The 25,825-nt window shown below is 35.7% G+C and overlaps 1 protein-coding gene across 1 annotated transcript in view; it reads right to left on the minus strand.

Annotated features, from left to right (window-relative positions):
- MROH9 (maestro heat like repeat family member 9) overlaps positions 1-25,825 on the minus strand; it is a gene marked incomplete at its 5' end in the record, with an annotated part of 85,827 nt that overhangs the window by 22,224 nt on the left and 37,778 nt on the right. The window contains 11 exons of the mRNA XM_082414523.1: positions 7,373-7,475; positions 8,043-8,159; positions 8,261-8,413; positions 10,064-10,240; positions 11,441-11,558; positions 12,094-12,263; positions 14,577-14,697; positions 16,218-16,378; positions 17,388-17,531; positions 18,702-18,867; positions 20,997-21,151. Coding sequence (XP_082270649.1) covers positions 7,373-7,475; positions 8,043-8,159; positions 8,261-8,413; positions 10,064-10,240; positions 11,441-11,558; positions 12,094-12,263; positions 14,577-14,697; positions 16,218-16,378; positions 17,388-17,531; positions 18,702-18,867; positions 20,997-21,151 — 1,585 coding nt within the window. The remainder of the gene's footprint in view (positions 1-7,372; positions 7,476-8,042; positions 8,160-8,260; positions 8,414-10,063; positions 10,241-11,440; positions 11,559-12,093; positions 12,264-14,576; positions 14,698-16,217; positions 16,379-17,387; positions 17,532-18,701; positions 18,868-20,996; positions 21,152-25,825) is intronic.

Here is a 25,825-nt window from a genome sequence, read left to right on the forward strand (position 1 = left end):
ACTACCTTAATGTAAAATGGGTCTTAGATATCCAGTAGTATAAGTTCTTCAACTTTGTGATTCTTCTTCAGATTATCTTGGCTATTCTCAAATCTTTAAATTTTCATGTAAAAATTAGAATCAACTTCTCAAATTTCACACACACACACACACACACACACACACACACACACACATACACACCCAAAACCTCTGGGTTGTATTGAATATACTGAACAGTCTGGGGAGAGTTGACATTGTTACAATACTTAATTCTTTAATCCATAAACATGATATATCACTCTATTTAAGTCTTCTTAAAAACTTCTCAACATTTTCTAGTTTTTTTGTGTATCAGTCTTGTACATCTCTCCTTAGTTTTATTTTGAGGTATTTGATGAATTTTGGTACAAGGCATTAGGCATCAAAAAATTAATTTTCTAGTTGTTTATTGATAGTGTGTAGAAACCCAATTGATCTTTGTATATTGATATTGTATATAGAAAACTTGCTAAATTTATTTAATTCTAATAGTTTTTCTGAATTCTTTCCAGTGTTCTAAATACTCAATTATTTATCTGCAAATTTTGGAAGTTCTATTTTCTTTTTTCCAGACTTATACATTTTATTTCTTGTTATTACCTTATTTTAGTTTTGGAAAATTTTTGGTCATTATCTCTTCAAATATTTATTTTGTCTCATTCTTTCCCCACTATCCTTATGGAACGCGTATGTTAAACCTTTTAACCATATCTCATATTATTATGCTCTTTTCATATTTTCCATTTTTAACTCTTTGAGTTTTAATCTTGATGCTGAATATTTTATTCTGACATTTCTAATTCTCTTTATCTCTTTTCAGTTCTTTCTAGTCTGCTGCTAATTTTACCCATTGAGTTCTGCATTCCGTCTCATTATTTAATCTTTTGAACATACTAATCATATTTATTTTAAAGTTCCTATCTGATAAATTTCAATAATTGCATATACTAGATTCTGTTTCTATTTTTTTTTCCTTGTAATTAAAAAAATCTAAACGTCTGGTTATTTTTGATTAAATATCAGCTATTGTGTATACAATTTTGTGTAGATACTTTTAGGCTCTGGGCAATTTATCTTCTCCCAGAGAGGATTTATTTTTGCTTTTTTGGCAGGCAGTTAGGCTAGAGATATATCCCCTTAATCCAACCAGCGAGTTAGATATTCAAAGGTTCAGTAATTTTAAGGGCTGGCCTATTTTTAGTTTACTCTTACTCTTAGGGTAGAGACATCAGGGATCCCAGCTGAAAACTTGGGAATATTTACCAGGGTTCCTCCTCATTGTCAGTCCACTACAAGTTTTATTCCTCCAGCTCAGTGAGACAGCTAAAATTTCTGCACAGTTTATCAGCCTCCCAAATACCCTTTTTGCATTTAGAATTGATCTATAAATTTATAAAAGAAAATCTATAAAGGAAAATAATCCCCAAATATCAGGCCTACTTCTTTTGGTTTTTCTACTTTCTCTTCACTGCCTTTATAAAAGCTCTTACATGTTTTCAGATAGATTTAAGAAATATTTTTATTGCTGTTCTTATTATCCTCATTTTCCATGTGATAAAATAAAAGTTCATAGAGATTAAGTAACTTGGTGACGGTCACACGGCTAGTGGGTGTTCATTCTGAGATTTCAATGGAAATGTATCTACTCTCACCAATATTTCACACTGCCTCTGCTTCAGTCAAAATAGTGACCACAGAAATCACAATAATACATTATTTTCATAATACAATTTACAGATAGTAAAGCTCAAGATATTCTTATTGACAGGTGGAACATGGGCTTAAAAAGTTAAGAATAATGTTTAAAAACAAAGCCCTGTGTTGTGGAGGTATCCTTAATTGGCATACTTTTGCTTAAGTTTGTAAATCAATGCAATTCCTTTCTGAATTAGATGGTGGGTACAAATAATGAATGAAAATTTCTTATGCTAGAGAGTACTAATTTCCCCTATTGTCAAATTACTTCTTTATCTTTAGTTCTCTTACTAAAACTACCAATTTTTAGCTGGACATATGGCCGTCCAGCAGATGACTAGACTTTTAAGACTTCTTTGCAGCTAGGTATGGCAACATCTATGTTCTGAGCTAATGATCATTTAGCAGAAGTTACAGCTACTCTTTAAAGAGATGCTTGTGACCTCTTGATATTTTCCCCTTTCCAATTGACTGGTATGTAGAAGTGGTGGCAGGCGATGGAGGAAACATCTTGGACCTGATGTAGGAAACTGTGTGATGAGAATACTAGAGCAACAAAAGAGCTGACACTAGTCTACGTATACTTGGATTGTTAAATGAGAGAGAAATAAGCCACTATTTTGTTTAAGCTGTAATTATATTTGGGTCTTTCTTATACTGTAGGAACTTCAGAAATACAACATTACCACCAAAGGAGCAAAATAGGTGGCAAAATTAGGCAAAAACAACTGAAAATTAAATGACTCTACTGAAATGGTGTTTTTGAAAGTTACAAATGAAATTTCAAATAGAATTGGATGTTTTGAAAGTTTTGAAACACGGCAGACTAACCACAATGCCAACAAGGTGCACGTGGGTGTGATTTTAGCTAAATGGAAGAATGCAGTTAGTAGTGGTGGGGAGCGTGGGAACAGGAACTACAAGCTCCATCCACAAGCAGTCAGCTGTGCTCAGTTGCTACCAGGCAGAAACGCAGGTTCAGTGTAGCCTTATCTTCTCCCCCTATCAAATAATTGGAAATACAGATACTTATGCGAAAACTCTTAAATTTTAAATTTGGCAATTGCGACACACTACTAGCTGTCAATCTAATATCATTGTCCCCTTCTTGCCCAATAAAAAAAGTGCCAAGCATCTCTTGCAAATGATGGTGGCATTGTGACAATTCTGGTCATTGGGAGGTGTAAGATGAATCACCGGTTGGGATTTTGAAGAAAGCTTTGTAAAATTAGGTTGACCCAGTGACACCTTTTGCCCTTTACATTTTTTTTTTCTCCTTGGGATAACACTGCAAAAATGCTGAAGGTAATCAGAAAACACAAATAAGGATACAAGCCACATGCTAAGGATGATGGTATTATAAAGCCAATGATGCAATGAATATCTACATGCACACATCACTTCTCATATGTGACTATATCAGAGGATAAATTCTCTTGAGAAGAGATTATTAAGTCAAAAGAATATGCATTTCACATTTGGATGGAAATTACCAAACTGTTCTGAGATTGTAGTAATTTACACTCTGACCAGTAATGTAAGTGATTGCCTACTTCCTGCAACCTGGACAAAACTATGTAGTATAATCATTTTTGTTCTTTGTCAGTTTGATGGATGGAAGCACTTTATCAATTCAATTTGCATCACTTTTTGGATGAGGCTGTGAAAATTTTATGTATATGAGCCAAATAATTTTCTTCATGTACTTTGTCCATTTTCCTAGTGGGTTGTTTGGCTTTTCTTACAGATTTGTGAGGATTCTTTAGACAGTAAGAATTCATGCACCCTTTATATGTGATAAGTGACATAAATATTTTATTACAATTTGGCTTTTGACTTTGTTTATAATGGTTTTGCCTTGCAGAAATATTTATTTTTACATAGTTTGTCAATCTTTTATGATTTTTACTTTTACTTAGAATGATCTTACCTACCCCATGATTATAAAGCAAATTCTTCTACACTATTTTATCTAATCTTATTTATTATTATGGTTTTATTTTTAGCATTTGTGCCTTCGACCATCTGGAATTTATTTAGTGTAAAGAGTGGGATAGGAATAAAATAATTTTTAAAATTCCAGATGGCTCACCATGTGTCCCCAAACCATTTAAGGAATATTCCGTATTTTCATCACTATTAGTTAAAGCCAGTGATTCACTGTAAAATATTGCATGTTTTGGCAGTTATTTCTAGATGGTATTTTGTTCCATTTGTCTATCTATTCATTCCATGTGATTTTAATTACTGTAGCTATATTAATATCTGATAAGGCTAGTCCTCTCTCATTCTTTTTTGGTTAGAACTTCCTGGATATTCTTGCATGGTAACTTTTCTATATTAATTTTAAAATTAAGATGTGAATTTTGAAAAAAAAGCCCTATTGATATTTTAATGGGCATCTTATTCCATGTATAGATTAATTTAGGAAAGAATTGGCATATTTACAATTTTGATTCTTTCCTAAAATATGGTTTATACCTTTCAATTTATTTAAAATTTTTTTGTGTCTTTAAGTAATGTTTGCAAGTTTTCTTCATAGAAATATTGCATACATTTTAAAGTTTCTTTTTAGATCTTCCTTCCTTCCTTCCATCTATTCAATACATGACTTCATACACCTAGAATTGATTTCTGTGTAGGGTGTCAGGTAGGAATGTGTGTGTGTGTGTGTGTGTGTATTCCCATTGTCCTAGCACCTTTTATTAGACAGCCCCTCATTTCTGATCTGATATATACTGCCAGTTCCGATCTTTATATTAGGTGTTTGTATATGTGTGGATCTGTTTCTAGGCTTTCTATTATAGTTTCACAGGTCTTGTCTTTCCTTGAGTGAGTAACAGATTGTCTAAAATTTGTTAGTTATATCTTCTTATGTTGGTCTTTTGCTCTTCCACATACATTTAGAATCAACTTGTCAAGATCTATGAAATTATCTGTTGGTATTTTTTATTATAACTGCATTAAACTTATTGATCAGTATTTCTCAGTAGGGGCTCTGGGGATTCTAGATGGGATAATTTGTGACTAACACTGTTACAATTATTACTGAATATTAAGCATACTCCTATAACGTTAAATGCATTAATGGACATTAAATGCTATACCAACCTGGAAGCAAGCTGGCAATAGAGATGTAGACCATAGAGGTCAGTTTTTGAGGCATAGAGAAATGTGAAACATAGTGAAGAATGGATTGGGAGCTGGAAGTCCTACAGTTAAGTAGATACTGTATGTCCTTATGTGATAGTTTATCCATTCCTTCTTTAGTTGGCTGAATTCCATCCATCAATGATTTCTTCAAGAAGGATTCATGGTAATGAACTTATGCTGAGTTTTTGTGTTTTAGAAATGTTTTCTTATTATTTTTATAGTTGGATATAATTTTGATGAGTATAAAATTCTTCAGTCATAATTTTTTTCCATTTAGGATTTGTAGGCTCTATTCTACTATATTTTAGAGTTGAATACTGAAGTGGAGAAATCTAATGCCAGATTTATTTATTTTGTAATGTATAGGTGATTTTTTTTTGCTCAACTGCTCAAAGAATTCTTTAACTCTGAAGTTCCATAACTTTGTTAGGAAATGTCTTAATGTTTCATTTTGTATAAAATATTTCTTGAAAAATTTTTACCATCAGTATATTTAATCAAATTTTTTTTAGTTCTTAAATTCTATCTTTGAATACTTTTTTTTCTGTCTAATTGTTCATTTTTCTTCAGGGTTATTATCTATGCATATTTGCATTTCTTTCATTTATCTTCTATATCTATCATTGCTCCCTAATTTTTCAAACTGTTTCTTGTTGGTTTATATTTTATTTTGCTAACATTTCTCAACCCTTTACTCCTTGTTCCTTACTGGGTTATCAACAATATATATTTGCTCTTCCATTGGCTGCAATGTAGTTTTTTGAAATGGTTATATATTTTTTCTTACACTTTCCATCATGCTTTGAAAGCTTCTTTTTCTTTTTTTTGAAATTCTCTATTTTGCCATTTATTTTCTTGAACATATTAATCAGTTTTTAAAACATATATCTCACATCTATGTCAGATAACTTTAGTATCTGGATCTCCTGATGTTCTCTTTCCATTGTCTATTTTTTTAAAAAAAATTTTATTGGAGTGTAGTTGATTTACAATGTTGTGTTAGTTTCAGGTATACAGCAAATCTCCTCCCAGAGTAATGAAAATAAAACAAAAATAAACAAATGGGGTCTAATTAAACTTAAAAGCTTTTGCAGAGCAAAGGAAACCATAAAGAAAACAAAAAGACAACCTTCAGAATGCGAGAAAATATTTGCAAAGGAAGCAACCAACAAGGGATTAATCTCCAAAATATACAAACAGATCATGGAGCTCAATATCAAAAAAAAAAAAAACCCAATCAAAAAATGGGTAGAAGATCTAAATAGACATTTCACCAAAGAAGATACACAGGTGGCCAAAAAGCACAAAGCACATGAAAAGATGCTCAACATCACTAATTATTAGAGAAATGCAAAGCTTACTCTTCATGTGCTCCCATTATCCCATTATATAGTCCCTGTGTGCTTATTATCTTTAGATCTTTATTTTTAAAAGTTTTGGATTCATGAATATAGTTACCATGATTTTCAACTACTCTGTAGAAACATTTTCTAAAATTTGATTTTCTTCTTTCTTTCCTCTCTTGTCCTCCTGGAAATACCTCTTCAGAAAGATAATGCCTTTTCCTTTTTTAGTTACTTATTTTTGCATCTTGCAATATTATATACAGAGGAGTGTTTGTGGAAAGTTCCAGTATAGAATTCAGAATAACATGAATTCCTTATGGTTTGAAATAAAGTTCTTATAATACAGGGTTCTCTGTGTGTGTGTGTGTGTGTGTGTGTGTGTGTGTGTGTGTGTTCCTCTACTTCACTCTGATCAACACAGATCATGAACTGTAGTGCTGATCATAATACAATTTGTCTTCGACCCTGACTAATGACAGACTTTTCTGTGCAAGTATAATGTGACTAAGTATTTCCTCATTCCTTGGGGCCCCAGCTACTCGAGGATGCCAAATGGGGTCAAGGGAAGATCCCACTACCAAGTTGGGAATTCACTTCCTACCATTCCAAATAAAGGATTATTAGTTTTGATTTTCATGGCGAGAATCTAGGGGGGAAAAAACTGATTGGTCAGGTTTGTCCAAGGTCAAAAATTTTAGTTGTCTTCTTTTAGAATCTTCCTGCACTCCCACAACTTTACATTTTCTTCTTCAAACTTTATTGGATTTGGTAGTTCTTCCTCATCTGTTGTAGTCTGTGGTTATAGATGTTCATGTTTTGTTGAAGATGGCATTTAAAAAATACATTATTCTTATTCTTTGGGGGGTGATTTTTAAACAGTGAAGGAAAACTGTAGTGGTTTGCCACCATCTTAAATTTTGAAATTCATCCTGTTGAATGTACTTTGTATAATTTAATCACACAGCTATACCCACTGTGTATTATAAAGTAGAACTCTACACTCATCATATATTTTAACTTCTGTTCATCATAGATATCACCATGAAAGGTACTGTCCATCATAAAGAAAGAAAATTTATAATTTTTTCAAGGAAAATTTCTAGCTGCTTACCCCATTCTTTACCTTTTAAGACAAATTAGAATTGAATTTTACTTACCTATTAAAATAACTGATCCTCTTCTCAGATATGTTCTGGAACTCCTCAGGAATCCTAAGGTATCAGATATCAAATCTGTAATATATTTCTGATGAGAAATAAGCTGAGAATAAAAAAGGAAAAAAAACATTCTCTCACTTCTTGAAAAAGCACATTTGCTCTCTCCAGAGAGGCTTTCAGGGAAAAGAACTTGGTTGCTTATACCAAATCAGGGTCAGTTTAAAACTTGGGGGTTTCTGTGTATGAACGTTATTCTTTTGCTTGCAGGTATTATTCAGCTTATTACATGATATCCAAACTTTGGGTTTCCAACTTTTGCTTAACATCCTTCCATCCCCATTTGTCTATCATTGCAATTTATGCTGGTTTTCAGAGAACCAGCTCATTCGGCCATGGAAAAGAAATTCCAGCTTTTCTTTTGGTGATCTGAAATGTTGTTCCTACCTTTACACTGCTCAAAGTATGTAGGTTGGAGGAAGAAACGATAGATGAAAAATGTTGAGGAAAAGAGAGTGGGAAATTTTAATTTTCTCTTGTCTCAAGTTCTAGCTATAATTGTTCATTTATCTTTTCTTTATATTCCTTGCTCATCATGCTTTTCATCACTTTGGGTGTCCTTTAAAGTTCCTTCTATAACTCTTGTGGTAGTAAACCCTGAGGGGTCACTTACAAGATTGTTACAGATGTTGAGCACTACCAGCTCAAAACTGTAATGTTCATCCTTGAGCAAATATGATGTTGACCATTTTAATTCTGAGGCACAGATTTCTAATGTATGTTTACATGCCTGTGAAGTAGAAAAAGGTCAGTAAAAATCTATTCATCTGATGTTACATAAAGCACTGCGATTCTCAGCAAAACTAAGAAAAACAAAATCACAGGACTTACTTTAACTACTCTTGCCTCTGTATCTTCCAGAAACAGAATCAGAGGTACCAAGCCTCCGAAAACCACATCATTCAGCATCCATGTGTACTGACTCATGTCCCTGAGTAACTCACCAAAGTGTCGAATGGCCATACTCCGAATGCCTCCATTAATCTGAAATATGCACACAGAAAAGACCTCATTTGAGGATATTTATATATATGCACACACACTATATACTATATATACTATGTATACATATATACACTATTTAGTATATATATATTTATACGTATATATACTATATATGATGTGTGTATATATGTATATATATAATTATTATCATTTATTTTTAGAAAAGATTCACTTTGGGTCTAAGAAGTCAGCTTGCCTTTTGATTTTAAAATAAGACTTGCTTACCAAAATTCAGATTACATTAAAGAAAATCCCCTGTGAAAAGTGAGTTTCTTAAATTTAGGAAGATAGTATTTAAAAACATCCTAAAAATATAACATGTAAAAATCTGTATAACTTGGAGATGATTTCTACAATAATACTTAGGGTAATGTGACCATGATGTCTTCAAATGCTGGAGGCCTTTGCAGAATTGCCAGTGAATACCAATGCAAGGTCTTTGCATAATGGCATAGTACTAGGTTTCCAAGGGCTTACTTATGCCAAATAGGAAGGTGATTGGATTATAAAGATTCTACAAGAGAAAAATTGCAAGTCAGAGGAAGAGGTTAATTTTTTAAAATATAATATCACCTTCAGTTTTTTAAAAAAGTTTGATTCCATTTTGAAAATAATTCTTTACATGGGCATGCCAGCTACTTATTAGCCGTGTGAACTAGGCCAAATATTCATTTCAGTTTTCCTCAGTTTCCTTATACATAAACTGGATAATAGCAATAGAGTTTGTTAGAGGATTATATAAAATTGCCCATGTAAATCCCTTAAAATAGTGCCTGGTGCATAGTAAATACTCAATACATTTTATCCACTATTATTATTACTATTATTATCATTATGTCCTTATGAAAATCTTTTCTGACACTGTTTCCTCTTTCTGTGATTTAATAATATTAGGCCTTTCTTCAGTGAAATCTGCAGAACTAAGAACTTACAAATTTTGGCAAGATAATTTACTATGAAATAATTCTCTGGTTCACAAACACTAATCAAAGGAATCTTTAAAAACAAATAGATTTCCCATAGCATACCAAAATGTTCCTGTTTATTAAAATACTATATTACTGTCATCCAACTTTTCTGGAACACTTTTACCATAAAAAATGAGAATATTCAAAATGCACAACTTTCTGATGAAATACTTTCTAATTAAAGTTTTCTATGAAAATATCATATTCATTTGGGGCATTACACGTGTCAACGCCAATACCCATAATATGCCTGCTATTCACTCGATTTTACAGATGATGCACTAAGAGACTGAACCACCTGCTCAAGATTTCACAGCGAGTCAGTGGCAGCACGGGGATTTGAACCTAGGAAGTCCAGATTCAGGGTTAACAAACACAGCCACTAAACTATAATTCCTCTTTCATCTAAGAACAGAGGCTACATTTTGATTCTCTTTTCCTATGGGCAGACTCTTCCAGGTTCTCACAATGTAGTTTAAAAACAAACAAACATAGAGCTTACTTGATTAATATTATTATCTCTGGGGGAAAAAAAAGGTAGCTCTGCACAAAATGACTGCCTTTTGTTGACTTATTCTGGGGTGTAATAGCATTGCCTTACCTGGGGCTTCAGTTTAATGATAAAACCTAATGATCTCACATATCTAACTGTGCAACTCACATGATCCATCAGAGGACAGTAGCTGCAAGCAATTCTGGTACACAGGGAGGAGTAGGTCACCTTGTCCAGTTTGCCTAAAAGTCTTCGAAGGGTCATCAAGGCCCGAATTACAACAGTCTTGTCTTGGGAAAGGAAGGCATCCAAGATGGATATTAATAAGCTGCAGACATTTTCTATCTACATATAAAAGGAAGAAAATGGTGGGATTTAAGAACTAGAAGGAGACTTGAGGTAGCATTTGGCATGCACACCTCTGAGTTTGGGCAGCATGCAGTGATGTGCTGGAGCTAGCTTACAAGAGTCAATTGCCAAATTGTCAAAAATTTTGCAAGCTGATCATTAAAACAAGTCACTATTAAAAATTAAATTTTATAAATTTAGAAATAAATAAAAACAATGGTAATAAATACTCAAGACTCATCACTTCCTGTTCTTTTGCTACATTTTGCTCTTTTATGCCTTTGAGGTTATTTGCATGTATTGTATCTGTATGGTGGGGATATTAAATAATGATGCGCTACTGCACATCTTCTCCCAAATCCATGTCTACAGATGTCCCTTTGATAGACTGAAATCACCCATGGTGGGAGTATTTACACCAGAGAAATTGGTCTTATTTTCACAGAGCTGCTTGTTTAAACATTTACCAACACACCATTGGCGGTATAACCTCTAAACTAGGTGACAATGACCTGTTTGGACATGAGAGCCACTGAGCTGCTGAGCTAGGTCATGGGCATCAGTTGCAGATCAGAGACAAGCAGAATATCAGGCAATCAAAACATGAAAAGGAGACACCAGAGGAGTGAAAGACAGGCTGGAAAGAAAGGAAATAAAAGAAATAAATACTATTTGCCAAAATAACAGCCAGAGGACACTTGTGTCTGGCTGGAGTCTTTACCAATAGATAGTACATGAAACCTCAATCCAGATCCCTCTCCACTGTCTCTCTCCCACTTTCCTAGACAACTTTGTCACATTGTTAATCGCATTGGTAAGAGGACTAGACAAGGCAATAAATAACTTTCTGTTCGCAATACATACTATTGACTTGTATGATTTATCTAAAGCAAATAAACTATGGCTCATTTCATTCTAAATGCAAAATGAGTGCCCACTGACAGGCTTTAAGCTTTCAGAGACTATGCTTAATGGATAGACTAGGATTTATTATTAAATTTATTATTAAATCAGTAATAATTTATGGAATATCTACAGTCTCAGCACTGTGCAAGCTACTTTGAAATTTACAAAAGAATTACAACACATAGGCGTATGCGTTGACACACTCTTCCTGGAAGGCAAGAAGTATTCACATGACTTAGTGGGAAATGATATGGGACAGTAGTGCTTAAGTTCAACCTGCATTAGAATTACCTGGAGGACTTTTGAAAACATAGATTGGTGGGCACAACCCCCAGGATTTCTGATTCCATAGGCCTGTGATAGGGCCTGACAGTGTGCATTTTTAACAAATTTCCAAGAGACTCTGATGCTGTTGGTTCAAGAGTCATAGGTAGAGAGCCATAAATATAAGATATTATATAAGCAAGTGCTTATAGTTGGTGTGGCCCTGAAAGGGATGAGGCTGCTAGAGACCAGAATATCCAGTGAAATTTGACTTGAGCTGATCATTGGAAAATAAGAAAAATGTGAATGGGTGAAGGAGGAAAGTGGTATAAAGGAAGAAAAAGCTTCAGCGAGTGCTCTGAGACAGGAATTAATGTGTATGCATGTGTGTATGTTGGAGTGGAAAATAACGTATGTGTGGTTTAGAGTGTAACAAGAGTGTTCATGTAGGGCAATGCTGATAAATTCTGAGTGTAATGAGTGATTTTCTGGGAAAAATATAAATAAGGTGATAAAGCCAATAAATTGACTTAACACATCCTTTCCATTCAACCCAGTTTCCTTATTGATAAAACACTCAGCTTTGATATTGTGTTAGTGATGTATAAACTAAAAAATAATCAATGTTTTGTCAGTAAGGATACTGAGTTATACCAAATCTCAGATTATGACTTCAATGCTGCTGGCAGACACAAATCACACACACACATACCTCATTGATAACTGGTGCCATGCTGGCAATTTTCTGAAGGCTCAGTTTGCTAACTGCAGGATCAGAGTCATTGACCCAGTTTCTGAAGAGAACCAAAAATTCTTCTGGGAATGGGTCCTTGAAGAAATTATTGAGAAGCTAAAAGAAAACAATTAAGTTCATAGGCAGAGTAATGGCCAGGCATTGTTTTTGCTTCAGTCATAAAAATCCAGACATTTTCAGTAAAACAAACACAAATCACACTAAAACTCTAAATACTTACACATATTTTTACATATATTTCTGTGCCCATAGAGGGAAGGAGGAGTAGCAGATGGAATAGGAAATACATGCTTTGTTTTATATATATGATGAAAGAAATTTTCACATGTGGAATAACAGAGTTTATGTTAACTTTTTATACTTTTATGTTGCCTCATCTTTCTCTTACCTGTAAAATCTTGGTGGCTAATAGCATTAATACATTTACTTATCCGTTTTCTACCATATAATGCATACAATAGTCTTAAAATTATGATATCAACACATATAACATCAATAAACCTCCTGAGGAAAAATAAATATTTCTTTACAGATTTTTTTTGTCCTTGCAATTTATCTCACTAAGGATGTACAAAGCACAGTGTTCATATGTTACTTGATCTTTCACAAATCTGTGGGGTGTGTATATGTGTATGTATGTGTGTGTGAGAGAGAGAGAGAAAGAGAGAGAGAGAGAGAGAGAAGCATACAATTCATTGAGAAAGACTCTAAGATCATAAGAGTTAAATAGGTAAAGGAAAGATCAGGTTGTTCATAATATGGAACTTTAATTTATAAATAACAATATTTTTAAAATGTTCAAACTCTCTACAATTTTAAACAATAAGTACAAATCAAATCACCCCACAGGACATCACGTCTGCCTCTCACATTGGAAAGCTTGTTTATGGTGGCAAGAGTGCCGTGGGGTAAGCATACCCATGAGCTGTGTGGGGAGCTCTGATTGGCACTGCTTTCCAGTTAGTGGTTTGGCATTAAAAATCCTTAGCCTTGAGAATGTTTATACCGTTTGGTTATTATTTCAGATTCTTGGAATCTATTATAAGAACATAATCTAAAATACCAAAAGAAAGAAGATTTAGGCACAAAGATGTAAACTTGATTGCTATTTATATCAGTAGAACTTGATTGCTATTTATATCAGTAGAAAACTAGAAATAACAAATATATATAAATAAATGGCATAGGCATTGGTAATACTATCTTAGGTATCACTGGCTGATAAGACCAAAATAAGGTAAAATACATAGATTGTGTGTTCAGAACAACAAAAGGCCAAGGGACCTCACAGTTGAACTGGAAAGTTGACGATTGCCCAGAAATTCTAAACAGAGCAAGTGGTGGGAGAGTGTGGTCATTGCTGAGTTCCTGGAAAGACAGACATGCCAATCTCCAGTAGCAGGAAGCATTATATTCATGGTGAGAGAGGCAACTAGGTTTCCATCAGGTATATTAATGATGCTTACATAAATCTTATGTAGTTTGTAAATTTCTTTTAAATGTAGCATTTTATGGGAGGGATTTTGTGTCTCATGTTTAGACCTATTTGGTGTTTGTACATACTTAAAGGGTAGTACAATAAAAATAATGAGTCACATAATAAAATAATGAGAGGTTCAAATGGATTAAGCAAGTTTGAAAAATACTGGTGATTTGCTACTGCAATGTTAAGTTAAACTAATTCATGTATCTTTGTGAAAGCTTTAGAAGTATATAGTATAGTGTATGGGTATGCCTTTTATAGTTTATTAACTATTTTGACATGAAGTTTGAAATCATGTCAAACTTTTGGAAATATTTGGCATCGTACCTAGATCAATACTTCCTTATTATATATTACTTTTATGGAAAATTAGATTTGACTCAGATAATTTCAATTTATAGAACTTTTTACATGCCTTTTGTAAGCAAAAGTACTGCCTCAATTTGCTTGACTCTAGTATGACATTCCAATATTTGATGTAATATTCATATACAAAGTAATATAGTTCTATATCTTCATGTTACCCAGTTATTTAGCCCATTCCTTTTTTCCCCTAGAAAGTCTGAAGTATCGTTTAGACACTAGATGTTACCTACCACCTTTAGTAAACTTAATTATCCCTATATACTTTAAGAAGCTTGTAGAGAAATATGAACTAGGACTACAAAAATAATTAGTCTGTGCAAATCCACACCCCCTAGGAAACTACAAAGGCCAACTCCTGAAACAGTCTAAAGGGACAACCCTCTCATAACTCAAATCTATCTTCACCTTACGCCCCTCAGCTTCAGATATCTGTTATTGTCTTAACTTTTGGTAAGAATCAATATTCGGAGAGGGAGACAAAACGTTAGAGAGTTGATTTAAGTTTGGATAAGGAAAGGGAATGAGAACTTGATTGTTCACAGTCTCGTAATAAAACTCACTTCAGTGAGGAATATTATTGTGATGACGTTGTCTTCTGACCTTCTAGGACCTTCCACTGAGAGCTTGTAGAGATAATGCAAGGTGTCTGGAAACTGTGGAAAGTTATAGTCACTGAGAGTTCTGTAAAGAAGAATAAAGCACAGAATTAGCAAAGAAGATGAAAACACTTTCTGCATCAGCAAATGCTAATGGTAGAAAAGAGGGAAACATTATCCTCATATTTTGTATCACCAGATAAAAAGAAAGATAGTCTTGAATATTCCTTAATACAAGGTAAACCACAGGCTCATTATGAATTCTACACAGACTCTGCGGAATTATATATGCCAGGATCACTGATAACATCTCTTTCCTTAACATCACTCCTCTTTCTTATCTCTCCTATCCTGTGCCACAGTACAGACTGCCCTATATTACCGCAAGTTCCCATCCATGCCTGACCAAACGGAGAAAACATAAATAGTGCAAAATATATATCTTGGCAATCCAAGATGGCCACACAGGTCACCTTTGTGATTTTAGACCAAGTCCTTCCTTTGAATGATATAATGAAGAAGAGAATATGGGGCTATCCTGGATTATTAAAGAGAAGAGGTGGCGAGGACTGATTCACTGAGCCATTCCCTAGAACACACTTGGGCAGTGACCAGGCTCACAGCTGTCCTGACATGCTGGCCTAGACCAGCTTGGCAGGACTGGGAAGGGTGATGTAACAGAGATTCCATTTGAAGACTCCAGGCGATGAAGCACTAAAGTAGTGCTTCTTAAATTTGAATGTGCATGCAAATCAACTAGGGATCTTGCTAAAATGTAGATTCTGATTCAGTGGGTTTGGAGTGGGCCTTGAGATTCTGCATGTTTCACTCCCAGGTGATGCTATTGCTGCTGGTGTGTGGACTACACTTTGAATAAGAAGATTCAAATGTACTAAGGTACTGAGGATAGAATGACTCCATCTGCACGGTGGAGCCGTACTACACTTTTACAAAATAAGATGTGTTCTTGAAATCTATGTGCAAATAAAATGGTTTAAAAGCACCGAAAGCCCAGAAACCATATGGACTGTACTTTCTGAGTCAGTCACAACTTCAAATGGTCTATTATGTTGTCAAGACCATGTATGGTGATTCTTGATCAGAAAAGCTGATTCCTATAATCAGAAGCTTGCTATTCACTAATGGGCTAACTAGAAAAAACAACAACAACAACAACTTTGTGGTACAAGGAAAATAAAAGTCCTCTTCTATTATACTTTCCCAAATTTGTCTCATTGGGTACAGGGTTTTATCAGACCTCTTTAAAGTGGGAGCACGTGTCTGATGCCTGCAGAGGAGGAATCAGTTAACAACAGAGGAAGGAAAAAGCAGATTCACCTCTAGTTCTCCATATCTGAGAGAGAAACCTGTTCTGTGGAGGGAGGATAATTTGGTATCTATATCATTAGGTAAGAGAGCAAGGCAAGGAAAAGTAAAACCCCCCAAAATAAGTGAAAAAGTAGACGTCAAATGGCAAGTCAGATCATTGGGAGAGATTTGGAAGTTGTAGTGTATATTGACTGTGTTCCCACAGTGGCGTAGTTGAAGAAAGATGAAACAGGTGGGCAAGAGACGGAGAACACTTCTCAATGCCCCTGTTCTTACTTGGCAACAAGGTAGACTCCATGATGGTGAAACAGTGCTTGGGAAAACTGGTTCCAGCAATTCTTTCTCTTTAGAGCAATATCCACTTGTTGCAGTCCAGAACAATTCAGTAGAACTCTCAGTGCATCTCGAGCATAGCTAAGGTCCCAAAGAGAGGAGAGTCATCACTTGGCAAGTGGCCTTCACATAACTAGATACAAGTGACTATTTGCCTTTTCATTCTATGTTGGGCAGGATGCCAGTTTTGGGAAAGGGGGGTGTTTCAAAGGAAAAGACCATTAAATGCTCTTCGTCTCCCCTGATTAACAGGACATGGGATGTGGGGTTAAACTGAAACTGTAGCATGTAAAATCTAGGATTAATCATAGAGCAACTTATTTGTTTATTAGTTTATTAAAAGCTTATTAGCAAAAGATGTTAAGTGATGTGAAGACATGCTAAAGGTGCCTGTTGATTATCTTCTTTGGATGCTTTAAATAAATAGAATACATTCTTGTCTACTTGGGATGATTTGGTGTATGTCTGCTTGAAAGACAGAGAGTGGATTAAATATCTTAATGGGACTGAATGTGTGTTAGAGTCCTGCCTGGCTTAGAAGTCCACACCAGATGAGGGCAAATAGCAGAAAGTTGGGTCCTGATTTCCCTGGAGAGGAGGAAAGCTTACTGTAATCTCTTGAGCAAGAGAGAAGAGCCAAACCTTACCTTATGTGGACAGAATGACTGCATGCTATCATAAGCCCACACATAACATCAACAACCACAAAGTAACTTTACAGTTCACAAAGCACATTTGTGCACATTATTTTTGCCTTACACATAATTTACCCCGAGAGATCACTATCAGAGTAAATGGCAGAGCTAGTACATGTCCGATTTTGGACCTGTTGCTCCTCCCTACTCTCTCTCTGCGTGGTGGATTCCCTTTGTGGCAGGAATAAACACTCTGTGGGAGTGTTTTTTTATACACTGCATACACATTCAGGGAAGGTCCCAGCTTACTTCTAGGTACTTAGGATAGTTACTTTTCCAAAGGCATCCTACCCTGCAGAGGAGAGAAAACTGTAATAAATGAATATACTGCACAAGGGATTATATAGTTCCACATGAACCCAAGGGAGTAGAAATATTTGACAGCTGGAAGCTCATTTCTTATACCACTAGTATCTCACAAAGGCCTGTCCTCTGTCATCAGTCTCAGGTTGCTGGTGTAAAAGAGTTGAAGCATGAGGGCCATCAGGAGCTGGGGGAAAAACTGGGCCACCGCTTTCTTGTAAGAACCAATAGGCAGCAATGTGCACAGGGCCTGGGATGCCTATAAGGGAAGGAAAAAGGAGTCAAGAATGTAACCATCTCCCTTTAAACCCAGTCAGCAGTGGTGAGGTGGGTGGAAAGGCAGGGGCTCTGCAACTCCTCCCCCAAATTCCTCGAAGGAAGCCTGAAGCATGCATGTGTATTCATTCATTCAATAACAGTTACTCAGTCCATTTTGAAGCAGGAACTGTGCCAAGCCTTTTCTGGCCATGGGCTCCCAAATCACTATCAACAGTGCCTGGTTGCCAAACCAGCAGGAAGCAAGCTGATTCCCAAGGAAGGCATACCTCCCAAGGCTCCATGCCTATGTGGTCATGAAGAATAGTCTTACCAATAACCCAGGTCCTCCCAGTGCTTCAACAATCCAGGGCAGTGAAATATTTAAGGAGGGGCATGCCAGGTCACTAACAAATTGTTTGGTCTACTCACCACTACAATACCCACTATATCAGAGAAACACATCTCACCACTTCACATTTGTGCAGAATTATCCTTTTTTTCTCCTATTATATCTCTGTAAGACTTGAATTTACTCCCAGGAATGGTGATTTGGGTGCTTGGGAGATATATAATGATGGACAAAAATGAGATTAGGCCTTCACATGCCTTTCAAGAGTCTGTGTGATCTGGCTGGGGGCTACCTCTCTGATACCATCTCCTACACCTTCACCCTTGCTCAGTACTCTCCAGATGTTTTGGCCTCCTTCCTTCACTGATATACCAGGTAAGCTCCCGTCACCACATGGCTTTTGCCCTTCTCTCTGTCTAAAACTCTCATGCCCAGATATCTGCAAGGGTCACTCCCTCATCTCATTCAGGTCTCTGATTTGATGTCACTACAGCAGAGAGACCTGCCCTGACCAATTTACCTAAACCTTCCCTGCCACTTTCTTTTCCCCACCCCAGTTTATATCTCTTCTAAGCTTTATATCATCTGACACATAACACATTATTTTGGTTCATTGTCTGGGTCTCTTACAAGAATGTAAGCTTCATGATCGAGGTGTGGCAGGTAGTAGGCACTCAATAAATATGTGTTGAGTGAATGAATGAATGAATGAATGAGAGCCAGATCGTGTCAAGGAAGTATGACTGAGACTGTGAGCAGATAGGGATTTTCACGACTAAGAAAACAACACCAGGAAAAAGAAACACGCATTGTATTATTTACCGCCACGGGCATCATATTAGTAGTGTCAAGAGAGAAATGTCTTCTTTCCGTTATTCTTTCTTCCATTGCCCCAGGCTTTCCTTTCAGTATCAGCAAGATTGTCTTCAGCACATGTGGAGCCACACTTGACTCAGAACCAGCCGCCTGCCACATCAGCATCAAAGTGCTGCAAACACAGCCCCCATCCCCAATAATGAAAATCATACGTTTTTCATTTCCTACTCAACACTGTGACACAAATCAGGAAAAGAATCCTGGTTTTACATCTTTATAGTGCAAAGAAACTGCAGACAAGTCCAAAACTAACTGATATTCCCATTTCCAAATGATCCCATTAAGTTTCTTGTCCTTGAAGACAGAGGAAGAATTTCAATATGGTCTTGTGGAAAATACAGACTGTAAGTCTGCAAGTTCATTTCCTACTGCTATTTAAATATCTGTCCAGCTCAATGTCAGGAATTGATCAGCTTTCTGTACTCCATACTCTTCCCTCCCACCTTGTGTCCTTGTTTGTCTAGGGATGATAGAGTATTTAAAAACTGGTACGGAAATACAAATTAATATATAAATAAATATATCAATTTTAAAAACTAGGGAAAAAGCTAACTAAATTTTTAAAAAACTACATAACTTAAAAATTAGAAAATTAAATTTAAAAACTTAGCCATTTTCCCAAATGTCACACATATAGTCAGTGACACAGATGTAGCTAGAACCCTGGCTTCTCAATCTCCAATTCCCGAGCTCCTTTCCCTACATACCTGTCATACTTCAAGATTATTCTTACTATTGCTCATCTTAAAAACTGCTATAATGTCAAGCCATGCTGGGTTCTGAACTCTGTCGTTCTTTCTCTTTGCATTTAGGTTCCTAATATGGGGACCTGGTCCCTCAGAACATGGACACACCTATCTCTCTAGAACCCCAGTACTCAATTGCTTTTATCTGCAGGGCTTATTCATAGTACCATGCTTAGAACCACATGGATATCAAATCTCTCAAGCCCTGTCTCATTCTCTTCCCTTTTGATCACACCTTCTTTCTGTTCCTCTAAGCTTACCTACAAATTCCAGTTTTTCTACCTCAATCCTCACCTACTATTGCACAAGACCTGCTAGTGACTATTTTAATTAAGTTCACCTAATTCTAATTATGTTTGCTTTCTGTACCTCCTCAGTACACACTGTTTGTAATGGATTCATTGGCAGCTTTTATCTTATATCCATGTGGGTATATTCACTCTCCTCAACAAAATGCTGGAAGGCTGGTAATACTTTACACACAGTGGGTACTCAGTTCCTGAATGAGAAAACACTGAGTCTTATGAATATTTTTAGTTTCCAGGACTTTTCTAAATAGTAAAATACTTTGTGAGTTTAAGCTTCCTAAAAAATACAATCTTTAAGTTGGAAATAGAAAGTTGGTCATATAATTGGTTTAGCATTTTGTTGATTTCATTGTCCTCTTAAAGACATTAACTAATTTAATCCATATAACAGCTTTGTAGATGAAAAGAACTTTCCTAATTTCACAGATGAGGAAATTGAGGATCAAGGAGTTTATGAAACTTACATGATGTCACACAGGATATAAGGGTGAAGGCTGGGATGCAATTCATTTTCATTTGTTTCCAAACCTGAATCCTTTCCATAATGTAATTTCCTGCCTTTCATACTGTTAATAGTAGAGAAGAAATACCTTCCCTTCCAATGTACAAACTATAGAAATGGAGTGATGTGATTTAATAAGCTCCTCTAACGTGGCTGTTAGATTCATAGTGTCACGTAGACTCACCTTAGCATACTTTCTTCTTAAATATTTCTCATGACCCTGGATCATGAATTTCAGATAAACAGTTAAGGGACAGGGACAGGTAAAATTCCCAATTATACCTGGGAATTTTAAATGTTTTATTATTTTATTGGTGGTTGGAAATATCTTATGTCTGTCCTTCATAAATGAGAAAAAAAACACTATGAATTTTATCACATGTGGGGAAAAAACCATTATCACTTTGAGAAGCGGTTTTTCAATGTGGGATATGCAGCAGAACACAATTTAAATCCTCAGATAAATAATAGCAACAATTATCATTTCTTGATGGTCTACTGTGTGCCACATATTTTATGAAGATATGAATACTATAGGTGATCTTATTTAAGCCTTACAATCATCCTATGTGGTACAAAAATAGATATTCTCTTTCAGAAAAAAAGCAACCAGATCTGACTTGTTCAGGTCTCTCTGACTCTGGAGACTGAACAAACCCTGTGGAAGGAGTGAGAGGGGGCTTACTTGTCTGCTGGGACTGGGTAGTCCATAAGTTGAAAGATGACCTTCTTTGGTGAAGTACGTGTCAACAAGGTAATGACCCGCAACATAGCTTGCTTCAAAATGGGAGAAGCATTTCCACACAATTGCTTATAAATAACATCCACAATTTTAGACACCTGGAAAAGCAATTTCACAGGTCAACAAGAGTCTCTCGTTGCACAGCCACCTCTAACCGAGGCATTTCTTAGACAAAAGAATTCAGTCCTTCTCAGAATGACCAAGGCAGCAATTAACACACAAATACGCACTAGAGGAAAGCATATTTATGTGCATTATTACACAATGAAAATGTTTATTTGGATGAGAAATAAATATATGCATTTATTTTTTTCTTCCGATTTTATTGAGATATAATTGTCATAAAGCACTGTATAAGTTTAAAGTGTATAGCATAACGATTTGACTTACATACATTGTGAAATTATTACCACAATAAGTTTAGTGAACATCTATCACCTCATATAGATACAAAAGAAAAGAAAAAGAGAAAATATTTCCTTATGAAGAGAACTCTTAGGATTTACTCTTTCAATAACTTTCATATATAACATAAAGCAGTGTTAATTACATTTATCATGCTGTGCCTTATATCCCTAGTACTTATTTATCTTCTAACTGGAAATTACCCCTCTCACCAGCCTCTGGTAACCACAAATCTGATCTCCTTTTCAATGAGTTTGTTTATTTATTTTTGAAGTATAATTAACCTATAACACTATGTTAATTCCTGGTGCACAACATAGTGATTCTGTATTTCTATATGTTACAAAATGTTCACCACGATAAGTGTAGTTACCATCTGTCACTGTGCAAAGATATTATATTATTCTTGATTATATATGTTTCCCACACTGTACATTTCATCCCCATTACTCACCAGAGTCTATGTCTCCAGGTGAGTTCAAGTTGCCTCCTGCCTCTCTAGGAGGCTCTCCAAGACTAGTAAGTGGGTCTGACCCAGGCTCCTTTCAAATTACTGCTTCTGCCCTGGGTCTTGTGGAGCATGTGAGGTTTACTATGTCCCCTTTAAGAGCGAACTCTTTGTTTCTTACAGCCCTCTGGCTCTTCTGAAAGCAAACCCCACAGGCCTTCAAAGCCAGATGTTCTGGGGGCTTATCTTTCTGGTGCAGGACCCCCAGGCTGGGTAGCCCAATGTGGGGTTTAGACCCCTCGCTCCTTGGGCAGAACCTCTGAAATTGTGATTATCCTCCTGTTTGTGGGTCGCCTCCTTGGGGGTGTGGATATTGACTATACAGTGTCTCTGCTCTTCCTACTCATCTCATTGTGCTTCCTTCTTTACAGCTTTAGTTGTAGATTTTTTTTCTGCTAGTTTTCTGGTCTTTCTCGTCAATAGTTGCTCTGTAAATAGTTGTAATTTTGGTGTACCTGTTGGAGTAGGTGAGCTCAGGGCCCTCCTATTCTGCCATCTTGGCTGCCTCCCAGTCTATGCATTTATGGATAGTGGGAGAATACCCATTTTTTTTAAAAAAGGTTTATTTTGGATGGGTAGACTTTATTATATAAAACATATAAGCTCAATTCAGAAAGCATATGTACAATATAATTTGAGTCCTTTAAAAAGAAAGTCAAAATAATGGAACAGAATCACAACAGAACAATATACTTCTGAAAACATTTTGACAATTAAAGGAGATATGAATCTATATTTTGAAGGAATGAACTATGTGTTGAGGGACTGGACTAGAATGGTAAACACTAAATCATAATCTTTCAAATTTTCTTTATAGGCTCCAAGTTTTATTTTTCCCCTTTTCATTCACTTTTTCCTTGTTTTCTGGCTTTATTCTTTTTTTAAAAAATTATTATTGAAATATAGTTGATTTACAATGTTGTGTTAGTTTCAGGTATACAGCACAGTAATTCAGTAATTCTTTTTCCGGTTCCTTTTTCTTATAGGTTATTACAAAATATTGAGTATAGTTCCCTGTGCTATACAGTAGATCCCTGTTGATTATCTATTTTATATACAGTAGTGTGTATATATTTATCCCAACCTCCTAATTTATCCTTCCCCCCAACTTCCCCTTTGGTAACCATAAGTTTTACTTTCTATATCTATGAGTCACTTTCAACTTTGTAAATAAGTTCATTTGTATCTTTTTTTTTTTTTAGATTCCACATATAAGCTATATCATATGATGTTTGTCTTACTTGTCTGGCTTACTTCACTTAGTATGATAATCTCTAGGTCCATCCATGTTGCTGCAAATGGCATCATTTCATTCTTTTTTTATGGCTGAGTAATATTCCTTTGTATATATATACCACACCTCTTTATCCATTCATCTGTTGATGGAAATTTAGGTTGCTTCCATGTCTTAGCTATTGTAAATAGTGCTGCAATGAATATTGGGGTGAATGTTACTTTTTGAATTATAGTTTTATCTAGATATATGCCCAGAAGTGGGATTTCTGGATCATCTGGTAACTCTATTTTTAGTTTTTTATGGAACCTCCATACCATTGTCCACAGTGGCTGCACCAATTTAAATTCCCACTGACAGTGTAGGAGGGTTCCTTTTTCTCCATACCCTCTCCAGCATTTATTATTTGTAGACTTTTTTTTGAAATAAATTTATTTATTTATGTATTTATTTTTGGTTGTGTTGGGTCTTTGTTGCTGCGTGCGAGCTCTCTCTACTTGCAGTGAGCCGGGGCTACTCTTTGTTGCAGTGTGTGGGCTTCTCATTGCGGTGGCTTCTCTTGTTGTGGAACATGGACTCTAGGCTTGTGGGCTTCAGTAGTTGCTGCACGTGGGCTCAGTAGTTGTGGCTCGCGGGCTTAGTAGTTGTGGCTCGTGGGCTCTAGAGCGCAGGCTCAGTAGTTGTGGTGCATGGGCTTAGTTGCTCCATGGCATGTGGGATCTTCCTGGACCAGGGCTTGAACCCATGTCCCCTGCATTGGCAAGAGGATTCTTAACCACTGAACGACCAGGGAAGTCCCTATTTGTAGACTTTTTGATGATGGCCATTCTGACTGGTGTGAGGTGATACTTTATTGTAGTTTTCATTTGCATTTCTCTAATAATTAGTGATATTAAGCATCTTTTCATCTGCCTGTTGGCCATCTGTATATCTTCTTTGGAGAAATGCCTATTTAGATCTTCTGCCCATTTTTTGATTCGGTTATTTGTTTTTTTTGATATTGAGCTGCATGAGCTGTTTGTATATTTTGGAAATGAATCTCTTTTTGGTTGCATCATTTGCAAATATTTTCTCCCATTCTGTAGGCTGTATTTTGTTCTGCTTATGGTTTCCTTTGATGTTCAAAAGCTTTTATGTTTAATTAGGTCTCATTTGTTTATTTTTGTTTTTATTTCCATTACTCTAGGAGACTGATCTGAAAAGATATTGCTGAGATTTATGTCAAAGAGTGTTCTGCCTATGTTTTACTCTAGGAGTTTTATAGTATCTGGTCTTACTTTTCGGTCTTTAATCCATTTCCAGTTTGTTTTTTTATATGGTGTTAGAGAATGTTCTATTTCACTCTTTTACATGTAGCTGTCCAGTTTTCTCAGCACCACTTGTTAAAGAGATAGTCTTTTCTCCATTGTATATTCTTGTCTCCTTTGTCATAGATTAATTGACCATAGGTGGGTTTATTTCTGGGCTTTCTATCCTGTTACATTGATCTATATGTCTGTTTTTGTGCCAGGACCATACTGTTTTGACTACTGTAGCTTTGTAGTATAAAATGAGTTCTGAAGTGTTCCTTCCTCTGCAATTTTTTTGGAACAGTTTCAGCAGTATGGATGTTTTCTCTATATGTTCGGTAGAATTTACCTGTGAAGCCATCTGGTCTGGGACTTTTGTTTGTTAGGAGTTTTTTTGTTTTAATTTTTGAATTTTAATTAATTAATTTTTTTATACAGCAGGTTCATATTAGTCATCAATTTTATACACATCAGTGTATACATGTCAATCCCAATCGCTCAATTCATCACACCACCACCCCGACCCCCTGCCGCTTTCCCCCCTTGGTGTCCATACGTTTGTTCTCTACATCTGTGTCTCAATTTCTGCCCTGCAAACTGGTTCATCTGTACCATTTTTCTAGGTTCCACATATATGCATTAATATATGATATTTGTTTTTCTCTTTCTGACTTCCTTCATTCTGTATGACAATCTCTAGATGCATCCACATCTCTACAAATGACCCAATTTCATTCCTTTTTATGGCTGAGCAATATTCCACTGTATACATGTACCACATCTTCTTTATCCATTTGTCTGTCAATGAGAATTTAGGTTGCTTCCATGACCTGGCTATTGTAAATAGTGTTACAATGAACATTGGGGTGCATGTGTCTTTTTGAATTATGGTTTTCTCTGGGTATAAGCCCAGTAGTGGGACTGCAGGATCATATGGTAATTCTATTGTTAGTTTTTTAAGGAGCCTCCATACTGTTCTCCATAGTGGCTGTATCAATTTACATTCCCACCAACAGTGTAAGAGGGTTCCCTTTTCTCCACACCCTCTCCAGCATTTGTTGTTTGTAGATTTTCTGATGATGCCGATTCCAACTGCTGTGAGGTGATACCTCATTGTAGTTTTGATTTGCATTTCTCTAATAATTAGTGATGTTGAGCAGCTTTTCATGTGCTTCTTGGCCATCTGTATGTCTTCTTTGGAGAAATGTCTATTGAGGTCTCCTGGCCATTTTTAGATGGGTGGGTGATTTTTTTTTTAATATTGAGCTCCATGAGCTGTTTATATATTTTGGAGATTAATCCTTTGTCCATTGATTCGTTTGCAAATATTTTCTCC

The sequence above is a fragment of the Balaenoptera physalus genome, assembly GCF_965194825.1.
Source record: "Balaenoptera physalus genome assembly, chromosome: 1".
NCBI lineage: Eukaryota > Metazoa > Chordata > Mammalia > Artiodactyla > Balaenopteridae > Balaenoptera > Balaenoptera physalus.